The 16501-nt window shown below is 55.1% G+C and overlaps 1 protein-coding gene across 1 annotated transcript; it reads right to left on the reverse strand.

Annotated features, from left to right (window-relative positions):
* Window positions 1–6612: 6612 nt before the first annotated feature.
* On the reverse strand, window positions 6613–16501 carry CEL (carboxyl ester lipase). Its single transcript, XM_055332101.1, has 11 exons — window positions 14398–16501; window positions 12339–12489; window positions 12124–12246; window positions 11770–11967; window positions 11034–11164; window positions 10810–10917; window positions 10574–10691; window positions 9152–9338; window positions 8760–8963; window positions 7664–7861; window positions 6613–7324 (listed from the first exon to the last, which is right to left on the reverse strand). Exons 1-11 carry the CDS (start codon window positions 14461–14463, stop codon window positions 6613–6615), a joined length of 2196 nt encoding a protein of 731 aa, XP_055188076.1. The 5' UTR covers window positions 14464–16501.

Genomic DNA, 16501 nt, shown 5'->3' on the forward strand with positions numbered 1-16501 from the left:
GAACCTCATCCAGCACAACAGTCAGGGGAGTGCTTAATGACAAACAGCGCCTCAGGACTTGAGCAGTTAAGGAGATCTCTGCCAGGCCTCACACTGGCTACCAAGGCAGCAGGACAGAAGCTTTAATCCCAGAACAACAAGGAATATTTGGGACAACATAGTTTGGAAAAGTCACCATAGAAACAGAAGACTGTGGCTCTCGAGCAACAGAAGTAAGCCCGAAGAGGAGGAGAATCAGGTTTCCAGAGTTACCACGTTGTCATCCTCAATATCCAGCTCCCAGCAAATGACAAAGCATACAGACAAATAGGAACCCAGTGCTGGTATAGGAAAAAAAGAATTTGACAGACTGTCTGAGGAAGCCCAGGCATTGAAGTTACTAGTCAAAGACATTAAGTTGACAGTCTTAAATATGCTCAGTGAGCTCAAGGAAACCACAAACAAAGCAAATAATCTCTAGAGGAACTCCAGAAAATGATGTAAGAACAAGTAGGAAATTTAATAGAAATTATGAAAAGGAACCAAATGGAAACTCTGGAGCTGTAAGTATAATAACAACAGAGGGATTCAATGTCAGATTTGCACAGGCAGAGAGAATTGGTGAACCTGACCATAAGGCCATTGACATTATTCTACTGAAGAGCAGAAAGGAAAAAGAATGAAGAAAAATGAACAATTCCCTCTGGGATTTGGGTGACATCATCAAATGTAACAGCATGCACATGCTGAGAGTCCCAGAAGAAGAGAGAGGAGCAGAGAGATTATTTGAAGTAATGATGGCTGAAAACTCAGATTTGATGAAAGACATAAATCTACACATTAAGAAGTTCAGTGGACTCCAAGCAGGATAAACTCAAAGAGACCCACACTAAGATACATTGTAATCAAACTGTTGAAAGACAAAGAGAAAATCTTGAAAGCAGCAAGAAAGAAGCAATTCATCATGTACAAGGGGTCCTCCAATAAGATTAAAAGAACCTATGGTGGCCATAAGGCAGTGGGATAACATATTTATTTTTAAAGTACTGAAAGGAAAAGGAATTCTGTATCCAGCAAACTATCCTTTCAGGGGGCAAGGAAATGAAGACATTCCCAGATAAAGGAAGTTAAGAGATTTTGTTTTCAGTAGACCTGCCTAAAGGAAATGCTATAGGGGAGCCCTTCAGGCTGAATGAAAGAAAACGAAACAGTAACTCAAAGCCATATGAAAAATAAAGACCACTAGTAGAGGTAAGTTATAGGTCATTACAAAAGCTGGAAACGTTTTACTTTGGGTTTATAACTCCTTTTTTCTATATCATGTGAAAAGCAAATGTATTAAGCAGTGTAAATCTGTATTAATGGGTACAGAATACACAAAGATATAATCTGTGCCAATAACACAAAGTGGGGATGAGGATTTATAAGAGCTGAGTGTTAGTATACTACCGAATGAAGCTGGTATTATTCAAACTAGGTTGTTCTAAATTTAAAATGTTAATTGTAATCCCAAAGGTAACCAATAAGAAAATCTTTTTTTTTTAGACATATATACAAAAAGAAAGGGAATCAAAATGGTGCACTATTTAAAAATCAGCTAAATCCATAAAAAGCAGTAATGGAGGAATTGAACAAAATGCATATGGGACATACAGAAAACAAATGGCTAAAGGACTTGATAAACAAGTCCTTATCAGTAATTACTGCAATATACTTAGGTTAAACTCTCCACATAAAATTCTCTATAAAACTCTCCAGTTTGGCAGAATAGATTTAAAAAATGTGCTCCACCAGTGTGCTGTATTCAAAGAGACTCACTTTGAAAGACATACAAAAAGATTAGAAGTAAAATAGTGGGAAAAGATATTCCACAAAAACAGGAAACAGCTGGGGGTGGTTATATTATTATCAGACAAAATCGATTTTAAGTCAAAAAAGTATTGAGACAAGGTCCATATACATTGACAAAAATCTCCATTCATCAAGAAAAAATAACAATTGTACACATCCATCCCTACAGCAAAAATTGACATCTTCGAGGTGAGTCGGAGACTTTACTGCCTCACTTCCAATAATGGCTGGAAAAATTCAGGCAGAAGATGGCTACAGGTAGAGGATTTGAACCACACTCTGTTGGACCTGGCAGACAAATGCAGAACCCTTCACAGCAGCAGCAGGGCACACATGCGTCTCCAAATGCAAATAGAACATTCACCGGAACACACTGTCTATGAGACCACAAAACGAGTCCTAATACATTTTAAAGATTGAAGTCCTACAAAGTATCTTTTCCAATTGGATAGAAGCAGAAGACCGCAGTGGAAGGAAACCTGGAAGACTCAGAAGTATGTGGCAATTAAGCAACACACCCCTTGATAACCAATGGGTCAGAGAAGTCCCAGGGGATGTCAGTAAATGCCTTGAGACAAGGGGAGATAGAAACAGAACGTACCACAAGTTACAGGACACCGCAGACGCAGTGCTAATGGCAGAATTTCTGGCTGCCAATGCCTACGTTAAACAAGAAAAAAGGTTTCAAGTCAGTAACCTAACAATACACTTTAAGGAACTAGAAAAAGAGCAACCAAAGCTGACAAACCTTTTAGAGAGATTGGCCAAGGGGGGAAAAAAGAGGTACTAAAATCTGCAATGAAAGTAGGAACATTACTACCAATTGTACAGAAACAAATGACTTGTAAGGAAGGGGAATGCCTGACTGTGTGCCTGGGACACACACTGGAATACAAGTGAGCCGTTGAGAGGGATGCAACTCACACACATGCCGCGACATGGGCGGCCCTTAAAGACGCTGTGATCCCACCTACAAGAAACACCTAGAATGGGCAAACTGATTGGGACACAAAGTAGAAGAGCCCACCAGGTGCAGGAGGCAAGAAGGGAGAAGGGAGCAGTATTGATTAATGGGTACAAAGTTTCAGTTGGGGGTGATGAAAAAGTGTTGGGACTCGATGTGGTGATGGTTGCACAACAATGTGAACAACACTTATGTCACTAAATCGAACTCAGTAGTAGTTAAATCAGCATATTTTGTGTTACATGTATTTTACGCTGATTTTGAGAAGATTTGCAAGGACCGTTTCCTGACCCAGGACAGTGGCTGCTGTTGTTCTACAGCTTTGGAGGAAGAGGAAACATTTTCTGCTTGTTTTATTGAGGTTCCTGTTGATTGCTAATTAGGAGCTTGGAGATTTCAGGGTTAAATTTGAATTCCATCAGCATTAAGTGCTGGGGGTGGGGATTGTAAACAGATCAAAACGTGCAATGTGGGAGAGAAAAGGTCACGGGGAGGTTTTGAGCCAGTGGACAGACAGGCCTCCGCATCCTCCGTTCTGTGTAGGGGCCCATGGTCAGGCCTTTACCTGGACTGGAACCCGCCCCCGCCCCCCCCCCCCCCCCCCGCATCCTCACCCCTGTCCTTAGACCTTCTGCTTGCTTTGAATCCAGGGGAGAGAGCTCTAAAGCAGGCTCCAGGCTCCAGCTCAAGGGTCAACTCTACTGACTGAGGCACCAGCTGGAAGCTGTCCAGGGTCCTGGAGGCTCCCGACAATGGGCCAGGAGTTAACCCCTTATGTTAACCTCTCATGGTGAAGCCCAAGGAGGACGTGCAGGGCAGCCTTATTCCAGAAGTATTTCTGCTACCTATGAACTAGGATTTCCAGCCTCCCCACAATCCTACATAGAATTGATTTTGCCCAGAAACACTCGGAAACACTCGCCCACCCTGCCCACCTCTCTGCCAGGCACATGGTGGCCACTCATCCTGGTTGGCGTCTGATGAATCCCAGCTGAGTGCTGGTTGGTGAGGTTAAGGGTGCTGAGTCCTTCCCGTGAAAGACCACCATACTCCCTCCCCCTCACTGGCCAGTATGAGTTCCAGGACCACGTAGTTCTGAAGCCTATTGTATTGGGCAACCACCTACTTATAGCCGCAGTCATGTTGGTGCGGACTTGTCCTAGAAGGTAGCTAGGCCAGAGCCCTTAGAGGTTGTACCCCCCTAGGATGGCTATGTTCAATTTGCCAACATATAGTATAACATTCAGTGCTCATCCTGTCAAGTGCTCCCCTCAGTGCCCATCACCCAGCACCCCATCCCCCACCCACCTCCCCTTTCACTACCCAGAGTTAGGAGTCTCTCATGTTTTGTCACCCTCTCTGATTTTTCCCACTCATTTTCTCTCCTTTCCCCTATAATCCCTTTCACTATTTTTTATATTCCCCATATGAGTGAAACCATATAATGATTGTCCTCTGATTGACTTACTTCACTCAGCATTATACCCTCCAGTTCCATCCACATCAAAGCAAATGGTGAGTAGAGATCAGCTGTGTTCTTGGTCAGGTCTGTGATTTGGTTATGTCATTGAGGAGGTGGGGGGTTTGAACCTTTCCTGCAGGGAGGGTTGAAAGATGAGGCATGGGAGGGAGGGGCAGGAATCCCGCCACAACTGCCAAGACCCAAGGGCACAGCCTCGCCAACAAAATAGTGACACGTGTCACCATAGTGGTAAACGGGGGCTGTCCTCAGTTTCCCCATACGCTGTCCTTGGGCTTCACCTTGAAAGGTTAACAGAAAGGGTTAACTCCTGGCCCATCGTTGGGGAACCTCCAGGACCGTGGACAGCACCTCAGTCATTAGAGTTGCCCCCTGAGCAAACACCTGTTTGAACTTTGCCGGCCACCTTCCCATGGCTTCTCAGTATAGTCCAGGACTATAAATGTATTTTCTCTTTCCCTTGTGACTTTAACATTTTCTTTTCTCTTGCTTTTTATTTTATTTTATTTATTTATTCATGAGAGACACAGGCAGAGGGAGAAGCAAGCTCCCTGCAGGGAGCCCGATGCAGGACTCGATCCTGGGACCCCGGGATCACAACCTGAGCCAGAGGCAGATGCTCAACCACTGAGCCACCCAGGTGCCCCTTTCTCTTGCTTTCCTGTTGTAAGACAATTTATAATATGTACACAAAATACATGTTAATCGTGTATGCTATCGGTAAGGCTTCTAGTCAACGGTAAGGCTGTCAGACAATGAGTTTGGGGGGACTCAAAAGTTATATGTGGATTTTTGACTGTGTGGGGGGTCAGCACCCTGACCGCTGTGTTGTTCAGAGTTCAGCTGTATTCTCAACTTCATCCTCTGCCTACAGACTGTGAAAGCAAAAGCCTGACGAATTGTGAGATGACCTGACAGTGGCAGATGTCCCCCAGACATACAGCAAGGTTGGCCTCTGCCAGAAAACCACCCCAATGCCCCCCACCAACATTTGGATGTGGCATAGCCCACCAGAGATGTGATTTTCTGAATGACAGGCAGGCACAGCTGTACTTTCCCCCAACAAGGGCTAGAAGCACCCCATCCCAGGGCCCGTCCACGGCCAGTCAGAGGCACCGGGGACCAAGGGTTTTCTCTTGTAGTGCCAGGAGGCTCCTGCCAGCAGACAGGGACACTTAGAGAAGTCCTGTTCATACTAACATGGCAGAGGAGGGTCACACTGTTGCATCCTTGCACTTCCATTGGCCAAGAGCAGGGATGGTCACCAGGAAAGGCCCACCCTGCCATGAGGGTCTATCCCCTCATTTTTGACAAGAAATCCTCTCTTCACACCTGAGAGCCATGACCAACCCAGGAAGCCCATGGTGGCCAAGGTGGTCACAGGCCAGTCAGAGAGCATCCTCTCCTTGCGGGGACAGGTTTGCCCTCTGTGCAGCTCAGTTCCCCAGACCTCCATCTCCCCTCTGAGGCTGGAGAGGGAAAACATGATGGCTGCTGTCCCCACCTCACCTGGCAGAGCTGCTCAGGACTCCAGAACCTTCCCTCCTTTGAGCCCTCAGCACCAGCCCACAGAGACAGAAGAATGGGTGAGGGGTGGGGAAGATACCCCCAACATCGTTTCAGGCACTAGCTTTGGAGTTTCTGGGTATGAATCTTTGCTCTCATGACCTGGGGCATGTGACCCCCCCTCACAGCGTCCACCCCCTGTAGCTGTGGTGACGTCAGGCTGCTCAAGGTCTCTGCAGGATGCCTGTTCCCAGACTCCTGGATGTGGGTATGGCCCTGACTCTGACCTCTGCCTCCTGCCCCCAAAATCTGCCAGAGCCACCCCATGCCCAGCTTTCTTGCAACTTTTGCTTCTAACCTTCCGGTGTGATGCTTTATTCTCTCTTCAACTCACATCCAGCTGGAAGCAGAGTCGATTTCTCATTGCAAGCCAGGCACCCAGGCCCTTGTTAGAACCCAGAGGTCACTGCCTGCACCCAAAGAACTTGGTACAATGGGATCCACCCATGCAGGGGAGGCCACAGCCCGCAGAGCTCCTCTCTCCCCTGTGGCCATGGCCCACCCTGCTCCCTGGGAACCAGCAGTCCTGCTCTGACACTTTACTTCTTCAAACCTGTTTCCTCCTCTCTAGAATGAGGGTGGTTCTCCAGACAGACACCATGGGGAAAGGCGGTGGGCCCAGTGGCTAGTACTGCAATGGAGCTGAGAGCACTGCTTCTTCCAGCTGGGGCCTCGGGGGCAAAGGAAAAAACGAGACAGAGAGTTGAGGCTTTATTCAGGAAAAACTCTGGAGGGGAGGTGGGTCCCCTGGGTCTTCTTGGAGCCAAGGGCATTAGAAGCCAATGACTATGGGCATCTGAGCCCCCTCAGAGTCCCCAGAGGGAGGAGCGGGAGCGGCATTGGAGTCCCCAGATGGGGGACCAGGAGCGGCATCAGAGTCCTCGGAGGGGGGAGCAGGAGAGGCATCAGAGTCCCCGGAGGGGGGAGCGGGGGCTGCATCTGAGTCCCCGGAGGGGGGAGCGGGGGCTGCATCTGAATCCCCGGAGGGGGGAGCCGGAGCAGTGTCAGAGTCCCCAGAGGGAGGAGCGGGAGCGGCATTGGAGTCCCCAGATGGGGGACCAGGAGCGGCATCAGAGTCCTCGGAGGGGGGAGCAGGAGAGGCATCGGAGTCCCCGGAGGGGGGAGCGGGGGCTGCATCTGAGTCCCCGGAGGGGGGAGCGGGGGCTGCATCTGAATCCCCGGAGGGGGGAGCCGGAGCAGTGTCAGAGTCCCCAGAGGGGGGAGCAGGAGTGGCATTGGAGTCCCCAGAGGGGGGAGCAGGGGCTGCATCCGAATCCCCGGAGGGGGGAGCCGGAGCGGCCTCATCTCCGGTCACGGTGGGCAGTGCCTGGTAGGTCACGGCCCAATAGCGCAGGTAATCAGTCCTCAGGTGCTGCTTCAGGGAGTTGTGGTCCATCTTCTTGGTGATCTCCAGGTAGTTGCCACTCTCCACGGTGTAGGGATCCCAGTGGATGGGGACAGCTGAATGTCCCATGTTGGGGTCCCTGCAGAGAGGGAAAGTCTGGGTGGGGGCTGGGGGCTCACAGGAGGCTGGACACCTGTGTCCCTAGCCCACCTGGCTCTGGTTTGCCTGCACAGTCCTCCCCCATCTATGCGGACCCTTAGGATCACAGCACCTCACTGTATGGTGCCTGGACACTGGCTGGGTAGAGCCCCAAGAGGTGCTGGCTCAGGCCTCGGGCAGTAGTTCTATCCTCATATACAGACAGACTGCCGCACTGAGGCTTGGGGAGGCTCAGTGTAAGTGAGGGAACAGGGCCTGCAACCCAGGCCTGCAGGGCAAGGTGGCAGGGGCCCTAGGCTTAGCCTCACCGCTGCCTTACCCAGTTCTGGCAAAGTTGGTCCAGTAGGCGATCATGGCCTTGGAGACAGTCCTGTCTTGGGGCCGGTAGCCCAGGGGGGTGGCGAAGGGCTTCCCAAAGACATACTGGATGTCATCTGCGTGGTCAGCCCCCACCCATTTGGGGTAGATGGGCATCCGAGAAGGGTGGGAGAACAGGTAGGTGTAGGTTTTGGCACTCCTGGGGAAGGAAGGGGACAGCACCCAAATTGGCCAGGCGCTCACCTGGGGCCACCAGCACAGGGGCGGGACCCAGAGGGAGCCGAGGTGGCAGCAGGGAGGGGTCTGGAGGATTCCTGACACCTGGGAAGGGAGAGCCGTGGGCCAAATCCACAGATTCAGGGCTTCTATGATTTCAGTTGTGTTTATAATTCACCTCCATAAAACACACTGAGGCAGCTTCCTCCTGCAATTCAGTATCAAGAAAGATCTTCCTTTGCTCTGCAAACTTATTTGTCTCTTAATTTAATTGGACAAGGTACATATTCTCAGATGTCTCTCCCTTTTTTCCTTCACTGAGGGGAAGCTCAGAGCTACATTTATGGCTTAGTTGCCACGAAGCCTTTGTTCTAGATTCTAGGTATGATATTGTCTTCCTCATTGTTAAGCATTCCTAACTTTCTAAAATTTTGCTGGCTATTATTATATGGAGACTTTTAATGTGGTCCCAATCGTAAGTTATTTTGAAAGTTGGCCATGTTGAAACCCACAACAGAGACTATCATCATCCATTGTTCTTTCCTTCTACACAGTGTGAGGGGTGGAAGGTTGATTCAAGAACTTTTCAATGGGAAGGACCATGGGGTGAGGGGGCGCACACAGTCCTGGGCTGGGCAGAGGATCATGGGAGGGTCTTGCAGAGCCCCCTGAGGCTGGGAGGTAAGTAGGGGCCCTCTCAGGTCTTGTCTTGTCAGCCTAGGCAAGGCAGGTGGTGCAGGCATGGGTGGGGACCCGAGCCCAGCTTTCCCAGGCCTCAGGCCTCACCGACACCTGAGAGCCACCCTCCCAGGAGCCCTCACGGCGCAGGTGCACCATCCCAGGTGGGCCTCCCCAGGGAGCCTTCCTGCCCAGGTCCTCACTTGGCATTGGCTCTGTGCTGGGCCAGAGCAGTCTCGGTAGGCACCAGGAAGAGGATGTCGGTCTCAAAGTCCACCACAGTCTTCTTCTTAGTCTCCTGTGTTGCGTCGAGGGCCCAGGGCTTGGTGTAGACGTCAAAAGTGGAGTTGGCACCCCTGAGCCCCTTGATCATGGTGAGCCCGCTGATCAGCTTGTAGAAGTCCTCACTGCAGGGACCAGGCCAGCACTGGACCTTCCACCCAGCACTGGTGGGAGAGTATGTGCCGCCGCCCCCACCCACCCACCCAACAGAGGGCCATAGCCACCCTCCCCCCCATAGTGCTGACCTCCTGGGCCGAGGCCTCTCTCCACCGCCCCTGGGCTCTGAGCCCTGAGCCCCACACCCGCTGCTTACTCGGTGACCTCCTGTTCGTTCTTGTTGATGGCCGGCATGTCAATGCTGGCAAAGATGTGGCCATCCATGTTGTTGGTGCCCGCTATGTAGTCGATGTCGGCCGTGTTGGCATACAGGTTGATGGGGTCATCAGGGATGAAGTCTCCGTCCACAACAGGGATAAAGCCCAGATAGTGCAACATGGGATCTGAGTGGGAGAGCAGTAGGCTGTGACACCCGGGGTCCCCGCTGCTCCTCCCCTCAGCCTCTGGGGCAGGGCTTGGAGCCATCCTGCCATCCCGACAAGGCTGCAGGGGAGCCCTCTTGCCTCCTCTGATCTAGACCAAACTTGCAGGGCCTCAGAACTACTGATGTTTAGGGCAGGATAATTCTGTTGTGGGGGTTGTTCAGGGCACGGCAGGTTGTGTAGCAGCACCCCTCAGCCCGCGGGGTACCTGTAGCACCCCCTCTGCAGCTGTAACAGTCAAAACTGTCTCCAGACTCTGCCACATGTGCCCTGGAGCAAAGCCACCCAGGCTGAGAACCACCGGTCTAGAGGCCAAGCTTGTCCTCCCTCCAGCCTCTCTTCTCAGTGAGCCTAAATCAGGGAGAAGGAAGACCTGGAAGTATTGAGAGGACCCAGAGAGAAAGAGGCACCCCCTCTCAGGGCTGGGTTCTGGGGTGTTCACCAGAAACCGTGTGAGGTCCACATTGCCCTCCAGACCCCCTAAACTGGCCCTGAAAGGACCATAGACCCGCCCCAGAAGGGAGAGGCATTGGCCTGTATGAGGCCCAGCCCAGCTGGCTTCCCTTTCCAGTTCACACCAGAGGAAATGACTGGTTTGTGTTTGCGGCGGCAACGTGTTTGCTTTGCTTGGGCTTTGCTTAGCGCTTATGGTTGAATTTGCATCAGGTAGAGGAGCAAGGGATGGGGCCTCTTAGCATCAAAAGGGTGAGCAAGAGCAGATCCCAGCCTGCCGGACTGATGAGGTCCCCGGCATCCTGAGGGGCAGAGGAGCAGAACTGGGGGGGCCAGATGCTCCTGAGGGTGCTCAGTGGGTGAGTGTGCAATGCGTGAGTGGCAGCAAGAACGAATGACTGTCTAGGACAAAGGCTCTTGGTCTTGGGTTCATGGATCTCCCTCAAATTGCACACAGGTGACCCCAGATGTGTGCTTTGTCAGGGGCCGGGGCCCACTCATTCTTCAGCTTCTCACGGGGGTTGTGACCCACCAAGGATAAGAAGAAAGAACGGCCCCCGTCCTTACAGCTGGAGCCACTGAGCCTGCAAGGGCGGTGGCGGTAGCAAGTTGCCTGGGGACGCCGGCCATCTGGTGACAGGGCCAGCCTCAGACCCGCAGTTCCTCTCTTTTCCTGGAGCTTGGCCTCCCCTGACCCGGAGCCCCCGGGGCCCCCGGGGCCCCGCCCAGCAGTCTGCACTCACACTCCATGCCTGCCAGGGGCATCTTATAGGCCAGCGTCAGGGCACGGGGGTCAGTAACCTTCAGACACTTGGCCATCTTGGCGGTATCGTCCAACGGGCAGCCCACCTTCTCAGCAATCTGGAGTGGGAGGTAGGCAGGTAGGTGAGGACAGGTGCTCCGGGCAGAGGGTGATGGAGTCCAGGACAGCGTGGGAAGGAGGGAGGCCCCTGCCCTGCCCACTGCAGCTCCTCCTTACCCTTTTGGCCCAGAAGAGGGGGTTCCTCTGGATGACCCAGGGGCACAGGGCCACGCCACTCTGGCTGATGGCTCTCCGGATGAGGCCCTTGTTGTAGGGAGAGAGGGTCTGCAACACACAGAGGTTCTGTCACCAAGGCTCCACACCCCCTGCCCACACACCAGGTCCCGCCCCTTTTGTCCCTGCCCCATTGGCCCCCTCCCACATCCCTGGGGACCCCAGACCTGAAGAGAAACGCTGGCACCTCCAGCTGATTCCCCAAAGAGAGTGATGTTGTTGGGATCCCCACCAAAGGCTGCGATGTTCCTCTTCACCCAAGCGATGGCCATGTGCTGATCCCGAAGGCCATAGTTACCTGGGGGCAGGGTGGGGGATGGGCCTTCATCGGGGACCTTTGGCCAAGGCTAGGGGTGCCAGGGCCTGGCACACACGAGGTACACCATCCGCGTGGGTGTGGAGTGTGTCCTTGGCTGCGTGGAGACCCTGGCTGAGCCCCAGGATGTGGAATGATGGGTCCCCTGGAGGCTGGAGGTGTGGGGCTCATTCTGGGGATGGGGATGGGGCCCGGGGGGGGGGGCTGGGAAAGCAGGAGGGCCAGCCTGCTCCCTTCTCTCCCTCCCTGCCACAGTCCTTGTCTGGCTGCCTGTCCTGCGGCTTGTGTTAGCGCCTCGATGTCTTATGTTCTGTTCCTTTCACTGGGCCCCCTGAACCTGCTCCCCAGGGCTTCTGGGTCCCAGTCTGTCTGTCTGTCTGGCAACCTCTGTTCTTTCACAACGGCTGCCAAGGGGCCCCTGCATCTCGCAGCGCCTCTCCAGCGCCCCCAGCTCTGCAAATAGGATCCTGCGCCTTTTCAGGGGACCTGTCAGGAGCTGTTCCAGTGGGATGGGAGGGGAGGCGCATCCTCAATGGGCTCGGAGCTCACTTGCCTCCCCTCCCCGGCGGCCAGAGCACCCAGCTCACCTGGCAGGTTGGCGTCCCCAGTGCTGAGGAAGCCCAGGGGGCCAACACGGTAGTTGAAGGTGACCACGATGACGTTGCCCCGCGTGGCGATCTCTTCCCCATCATACAGGTAGTTGCTGAGAAAGTTGGCACCGTGGCCAGCCCCCATGAGAAAGGCACCTCCGTAGATCCAGATCATGACGGGCAGGTTCCGGGAGACTGAGGCAGAGCGGACAGGCCCCGTGACCCCAGATGCTCCCCTCAGGTGCCCCTCCACACGCACCCTGCGTTGATCTCGGGTTATCTGGGCTCTGGAGTCCCCAAAGGGCAGGGCTGCCTGGGGGCGCCCTGCAGGTGTGGGGAGGGCGAACCCACCTTCCTTCTTGCCCTGGGGGACCCAGATGTTGAGGTAGAGGCAGTCCTCCTCCCCGTAGGTGTTGTCCTGGGTGATGGTGGCCTGCAGGCACCGCCTCTTGAAGTCCTTGGCCTTCAGGGTTCCTGTGGGTGTGGCCAGGGCCAGTGTGAGGATGGCAGCCACCCCCCCGGGGTTCCCCAGGCATGGGACCTCACCAGCACCTGCCCGCTCCCACCTTGCCAGCCAGGGTGTCGCTGAGGGTTCTCCAGGGCCTTGGGTGGGGCAGCGAAGGGGATGCCCTTGAAGATGTCGACATAGTCACCAAAGAGGCTGAGCTTCTTGTTGACGCCTTCCACGAAGCCTCCTTCCGTGTACACTGCGCCCAGCTGGGGGTAAAGGCCGAGGCTCAGGCGGGCTTGGGCAGGTCCCCAGAACGGGGTGGAGGGTAAGCTGGGCAGGCCCCAGGGTGCCCAGAGGCTCCCCCGACACCACTTCAAAGGTGAGCCAATCTGCCTCCGAGACCGAGGGCCCTGCCACTTGCCCACGTTACTGGAGAAGCAGTGTACTGCCTTGGTCCCAGTCCCTGAGGGTGTCCTGCTCCCTGGTTGCTGGAGGAAGCTGGGTCAACCAGTATGTTCCCACTCCAGGAAGCCTTCCAAGTAGTCCAGGAGAGGGGGGGTGGAGGTTCCGATCCCAGTTGTGGCTGCCTAGCTGTGACCACAAGGCCCGGTTTCTCTAAGATGGGCAGCAGCAATGCTTCCCTCGTGGCCTGTCTGCTCCCTCTGTGTACCCCCTGCCACCCCAGTGTCCAGCTGGCTTGGAGTTGGTGGTCTGGTGCCAAGTCCTCACAGTCCTTGCACTCACTACCAAGACCCCTGCCCCCTGGGCCACCAGAACCACTGCTGTGTCTCCAGCCCTGGCACGGAGCTGGCCCCATGCCGAACAACACATCCACCCTTCACCAGGGTCCTGGGGGCTGATGATCATCTGCCCATTGTCCCACAAGGGCACTGAGGCTGTCCCACTCAAAGTCACCCGATGGGAGAGCTACCTGACCTCAGAGCCCGGCTCTCATCGACTAGGGCTGCCTCCCCATCCGTCTGGTCCCGTGGCAGGTGTCTGCTTCAGGGCTCTTCCCGGGGGGGGGGGCAAGGGCAGGGCAGCCCTGCCCCCCCAGGCCCAGCTGGGGTCCCAGCACCCTGTAAGGTCCAGTCTAATAGGGGAGTGGGCAGGCTGGAAGCAGAGAGGAAGCCAGAGCAACCCCTGCCAGGTGCCTCAGGGGTGGGGCCGGGGGCCCAGGGGCAGGTGCAGGTCTGCTCCCCCCACCCCCACCCCGTCTCTCGTCTCAGGATGAGCAGCCTTGTTGCAGGCCTCCCGGAATCTTTCTGACGGGCTTCGGGGCTGCTGGGCTGGGGCAGCAGGCCAGGTCAGTGCCTGGGGACTGGGAAGTTGCCTCTCAGAATTGAGATCGGCCTGAGGGCCCTGGGTGAGGGGCAAGGTGTGGGAGGGTGCCACTGGCTCCTGGGGCAGCGGGGGGCAATCCTGGTCCTTTCTGCCTTCAGGGAAGACCCCGGGGAGACAGTGACCTCCTCTTGGGGGCAGCAGGGGCCCAAGGTCAGCACCGGAACCTCCAGGACCAAGGGGCAGGTGCCAGGCAGGCAGCTGGGACTGAGATGGCAGGATGAAGGTGAGCAGCATGCGGGTCACGTGTCTGCAAGGGTTTCAACCCCGAAGCACCTTCCCTGCCTTGTTCCTCATACAGGGCAGATGGCAAATAGGCCCCAGGGGGCCTCTTGACTCTCACCCTGGAGGGACCTGGCTACTAGCAAGCAGGTGGGGAACTCCCTCTTGGGAGTGGGGGTGGCGTTGGGAGCCAGACTGAGGTTGGACTAGATTGGAGTTCCAGGCTTGTCAGCCACTGGTGGCTGTGTGCGGTTGGGCAAGGTGCTCCTCTGCTCTGGACCCATCTCCCCTTCTGTAAAAGGGGACGACATTGACACCTCTGGGGAGGAAGGAGCCAGAGGGATGCTGTGGGTCAGGTTCCCAGACTTAGCAAAGAAAAATTCAGGACTCTCAGTTACATGTGAATTTCACATAGATTGACCTTAAAAAAAAAAAAAAAAAAAAGGCAGATTGAAGTGCCTGGGAAGTGCTGTTTTGATCATTGGGGTGTCTCTCAGGCTGACTCTTCCTGCCAGTGACGCTGCACAGCTTCTGTCCACTGGGCCCTGATTCCAGATCTTGCTTAGTGAGAGGAGAGAGGCGCCCCTGCCCTCTGCTGGGTCCTCACTTACCTTTGCTGTGCTCGCTAGTGCCCAGTAGCAGGTGAACCCCAAGACGACCAGCTCTAGGCGCCCCATGGCGTGTGCCCAGCCCGAGTGTGGCCTTCCCTCTGGCCCACAGGTTATTTATGGGGCTGGAGCCGGCCAGAGTCCGAGTTGGCAGCTGCCCACAGAGGGCCCCATTTCCGTCCTATTTCTGCCCCTTCCTCCAGCCTGGCCACTCTCCAGGTAGTGTATCTGGGGCCAGGAGACAGCTGCTGTTTCCAGCTGGCCTCAGACTGGGCCAAGGTCACACAGTGGGTCACGCGTGCGCATGTACATGTGCGCGCACACACACACACGCACAAGCACAGGTGCAGGGACAGTCGATCTTTCCCAGGCCTGGCTGTCCCCCGATGCCCTGGTGCCACAGCACACCTGTGCAGGTTACTGCCTACCTGGGAGCAGAGGCAGATGGCAGGAGGCAGAAGGCTGTCCTGGCTGGGTGAGCAGCACACTGCATTCTGGCTCACTGATTTACAAGGACTCGGTTCCACCCTCAGAGAGACGGGCGTGCTTGACTCTGTGGCCCACCTGCCACCTATCCCCAGCTCAACAAAGGATTTGTGGGGGACCAGGCATGTGATTTCTGAGGCACAGATGGCTGTGTGGCTGACCCTGTTCCCAAGGGCCCACAGGGTGTACAGTGTTAACTAGGTGTGGGGACCCATAGCAGCACAGGCGCTCTTGCCCTTGGGGTGTGCGGGGAACTCACGTTCAGTATGACAAGTCCTGGAATGGGAAGACAGGAGGCTCAGGTGGACAAGGGAGAGGGGGAGTGGGGCTCCAGCCCAGTCCTGAGGGCTTCCTCAAGGAAAAGGAAAAGCCACGCTTCCTGGCCAGAGGTGGGCCAAGCAAAGATCCTGGGGCAAAGCCAAGCAGAGACAGAGACTGACCAACAGACCAGGGATGGGACAGAGACCAAGACAGAGTCAGAGAGAGTGGGAGAGAGAGAAGACCAAGCAGAGAAGTAGGGGGAAAGCAAAAGTGGCCACCACTGTATCCTGGGGCTGTGCAGGACTGTGTTAACAGAGGTTATTAGACAAGGCAGGCTACCAAGGGTAAGGCCTGTGATCGTGCCTCTGAGGTTGGCTGCTCCTGGGCTCACAGCCGACACTTATGCTCCATAGCTCTACCATTTCCAGAGAGGGGGCACGCTCAGGAGCCAGGGGACGGCCAGAGCCCTGTTGGGCCAACGGCCCCTCAGATGGGCCCTGGCAGGCCCTCTGCTGCCCCAGAGCCAGCACTTTTGATGCAGGCGATGGCTCCACTTCTATCATGCCTACTGCCGCCACCAAGCCCACCTATTAGTCTAAATCTTTGGGGACACAGAGTACACAAGAGGCTGGAGAAAGCAGGGGGCGGGTAGGGAGGGGTGGGCAGCTGCTGGTGGGAGGGAGGAGTCAGGAAGCCGGGAGGGGCTGTGCAGGCCACGCTGGGGCTCCAGTATGAGGACAGGTGGGGAGAGGCTGCTGCCCCAGCCAAGGACAGGGGTTTGTGAACCCACATCTTCTGTTCACTGCTCCAATTCTGAGAACCTGTTGTACAAGAAGTTATTCTGAGCATGGGAGGAGGGGACCTCTCCTGGTCCCCAGCAGCAGGGAGCAGGCCATCGGGGACAGTCAGCCTGGCCAGCTTCCTCTCTACATGCAGGTGCCTGGAACTAGCCACTGCAGGCCAACCGTGAGCCACCAAGCCTCTGATCCATCCTCCGAGGCTCCCCAGGAGCCTGCACAGTGGGCTGGGGCTTTCCTGAGGCAGCTGACTTTAGAATCAATGTGACCTAGGGACTTGTCACACTAGGTGCCCAGTGTGCTGGCTGAGGAAAGGGGTGACTGGGCTCATCTCTGGCTCAGGCTGCTCCGCAGGACTGTGGAACAGTTGCCCCATGGTGTGGGTAGGAGGGCAGGTTCAGTCCTACCAGAACTCTGCACTGCCACGGGTTTCACGTCAGGCAGCTGAGAAGCAACAGGGACCGTGTCCCTGCAAGCCTCTCAAGAACACATCTGGCACAGCAAGGGATGAGGTTGAGGCTACAGGACCCCCTGGGACGTGATATCTGGGGTACTCGAAGCTG

This window comes from Nyctereutes procyonoides, unplaced genomic scaffold, assembly GCF_905146905.1.
Source record: "Nyctereutes procyonoides isolate TBG_1078 unplaced genomic scaffold, NYPRO_anot_genome, whole genome shotgun sequence".
In the NCBI taxonomy this organism is placed as follows: domain Eukaryota; kingdom Metazoa; phylum Chordata; class Mammalia; order Carnivora; family Canidae; genus Nyctereutes; species Nyctereutes procyonoides.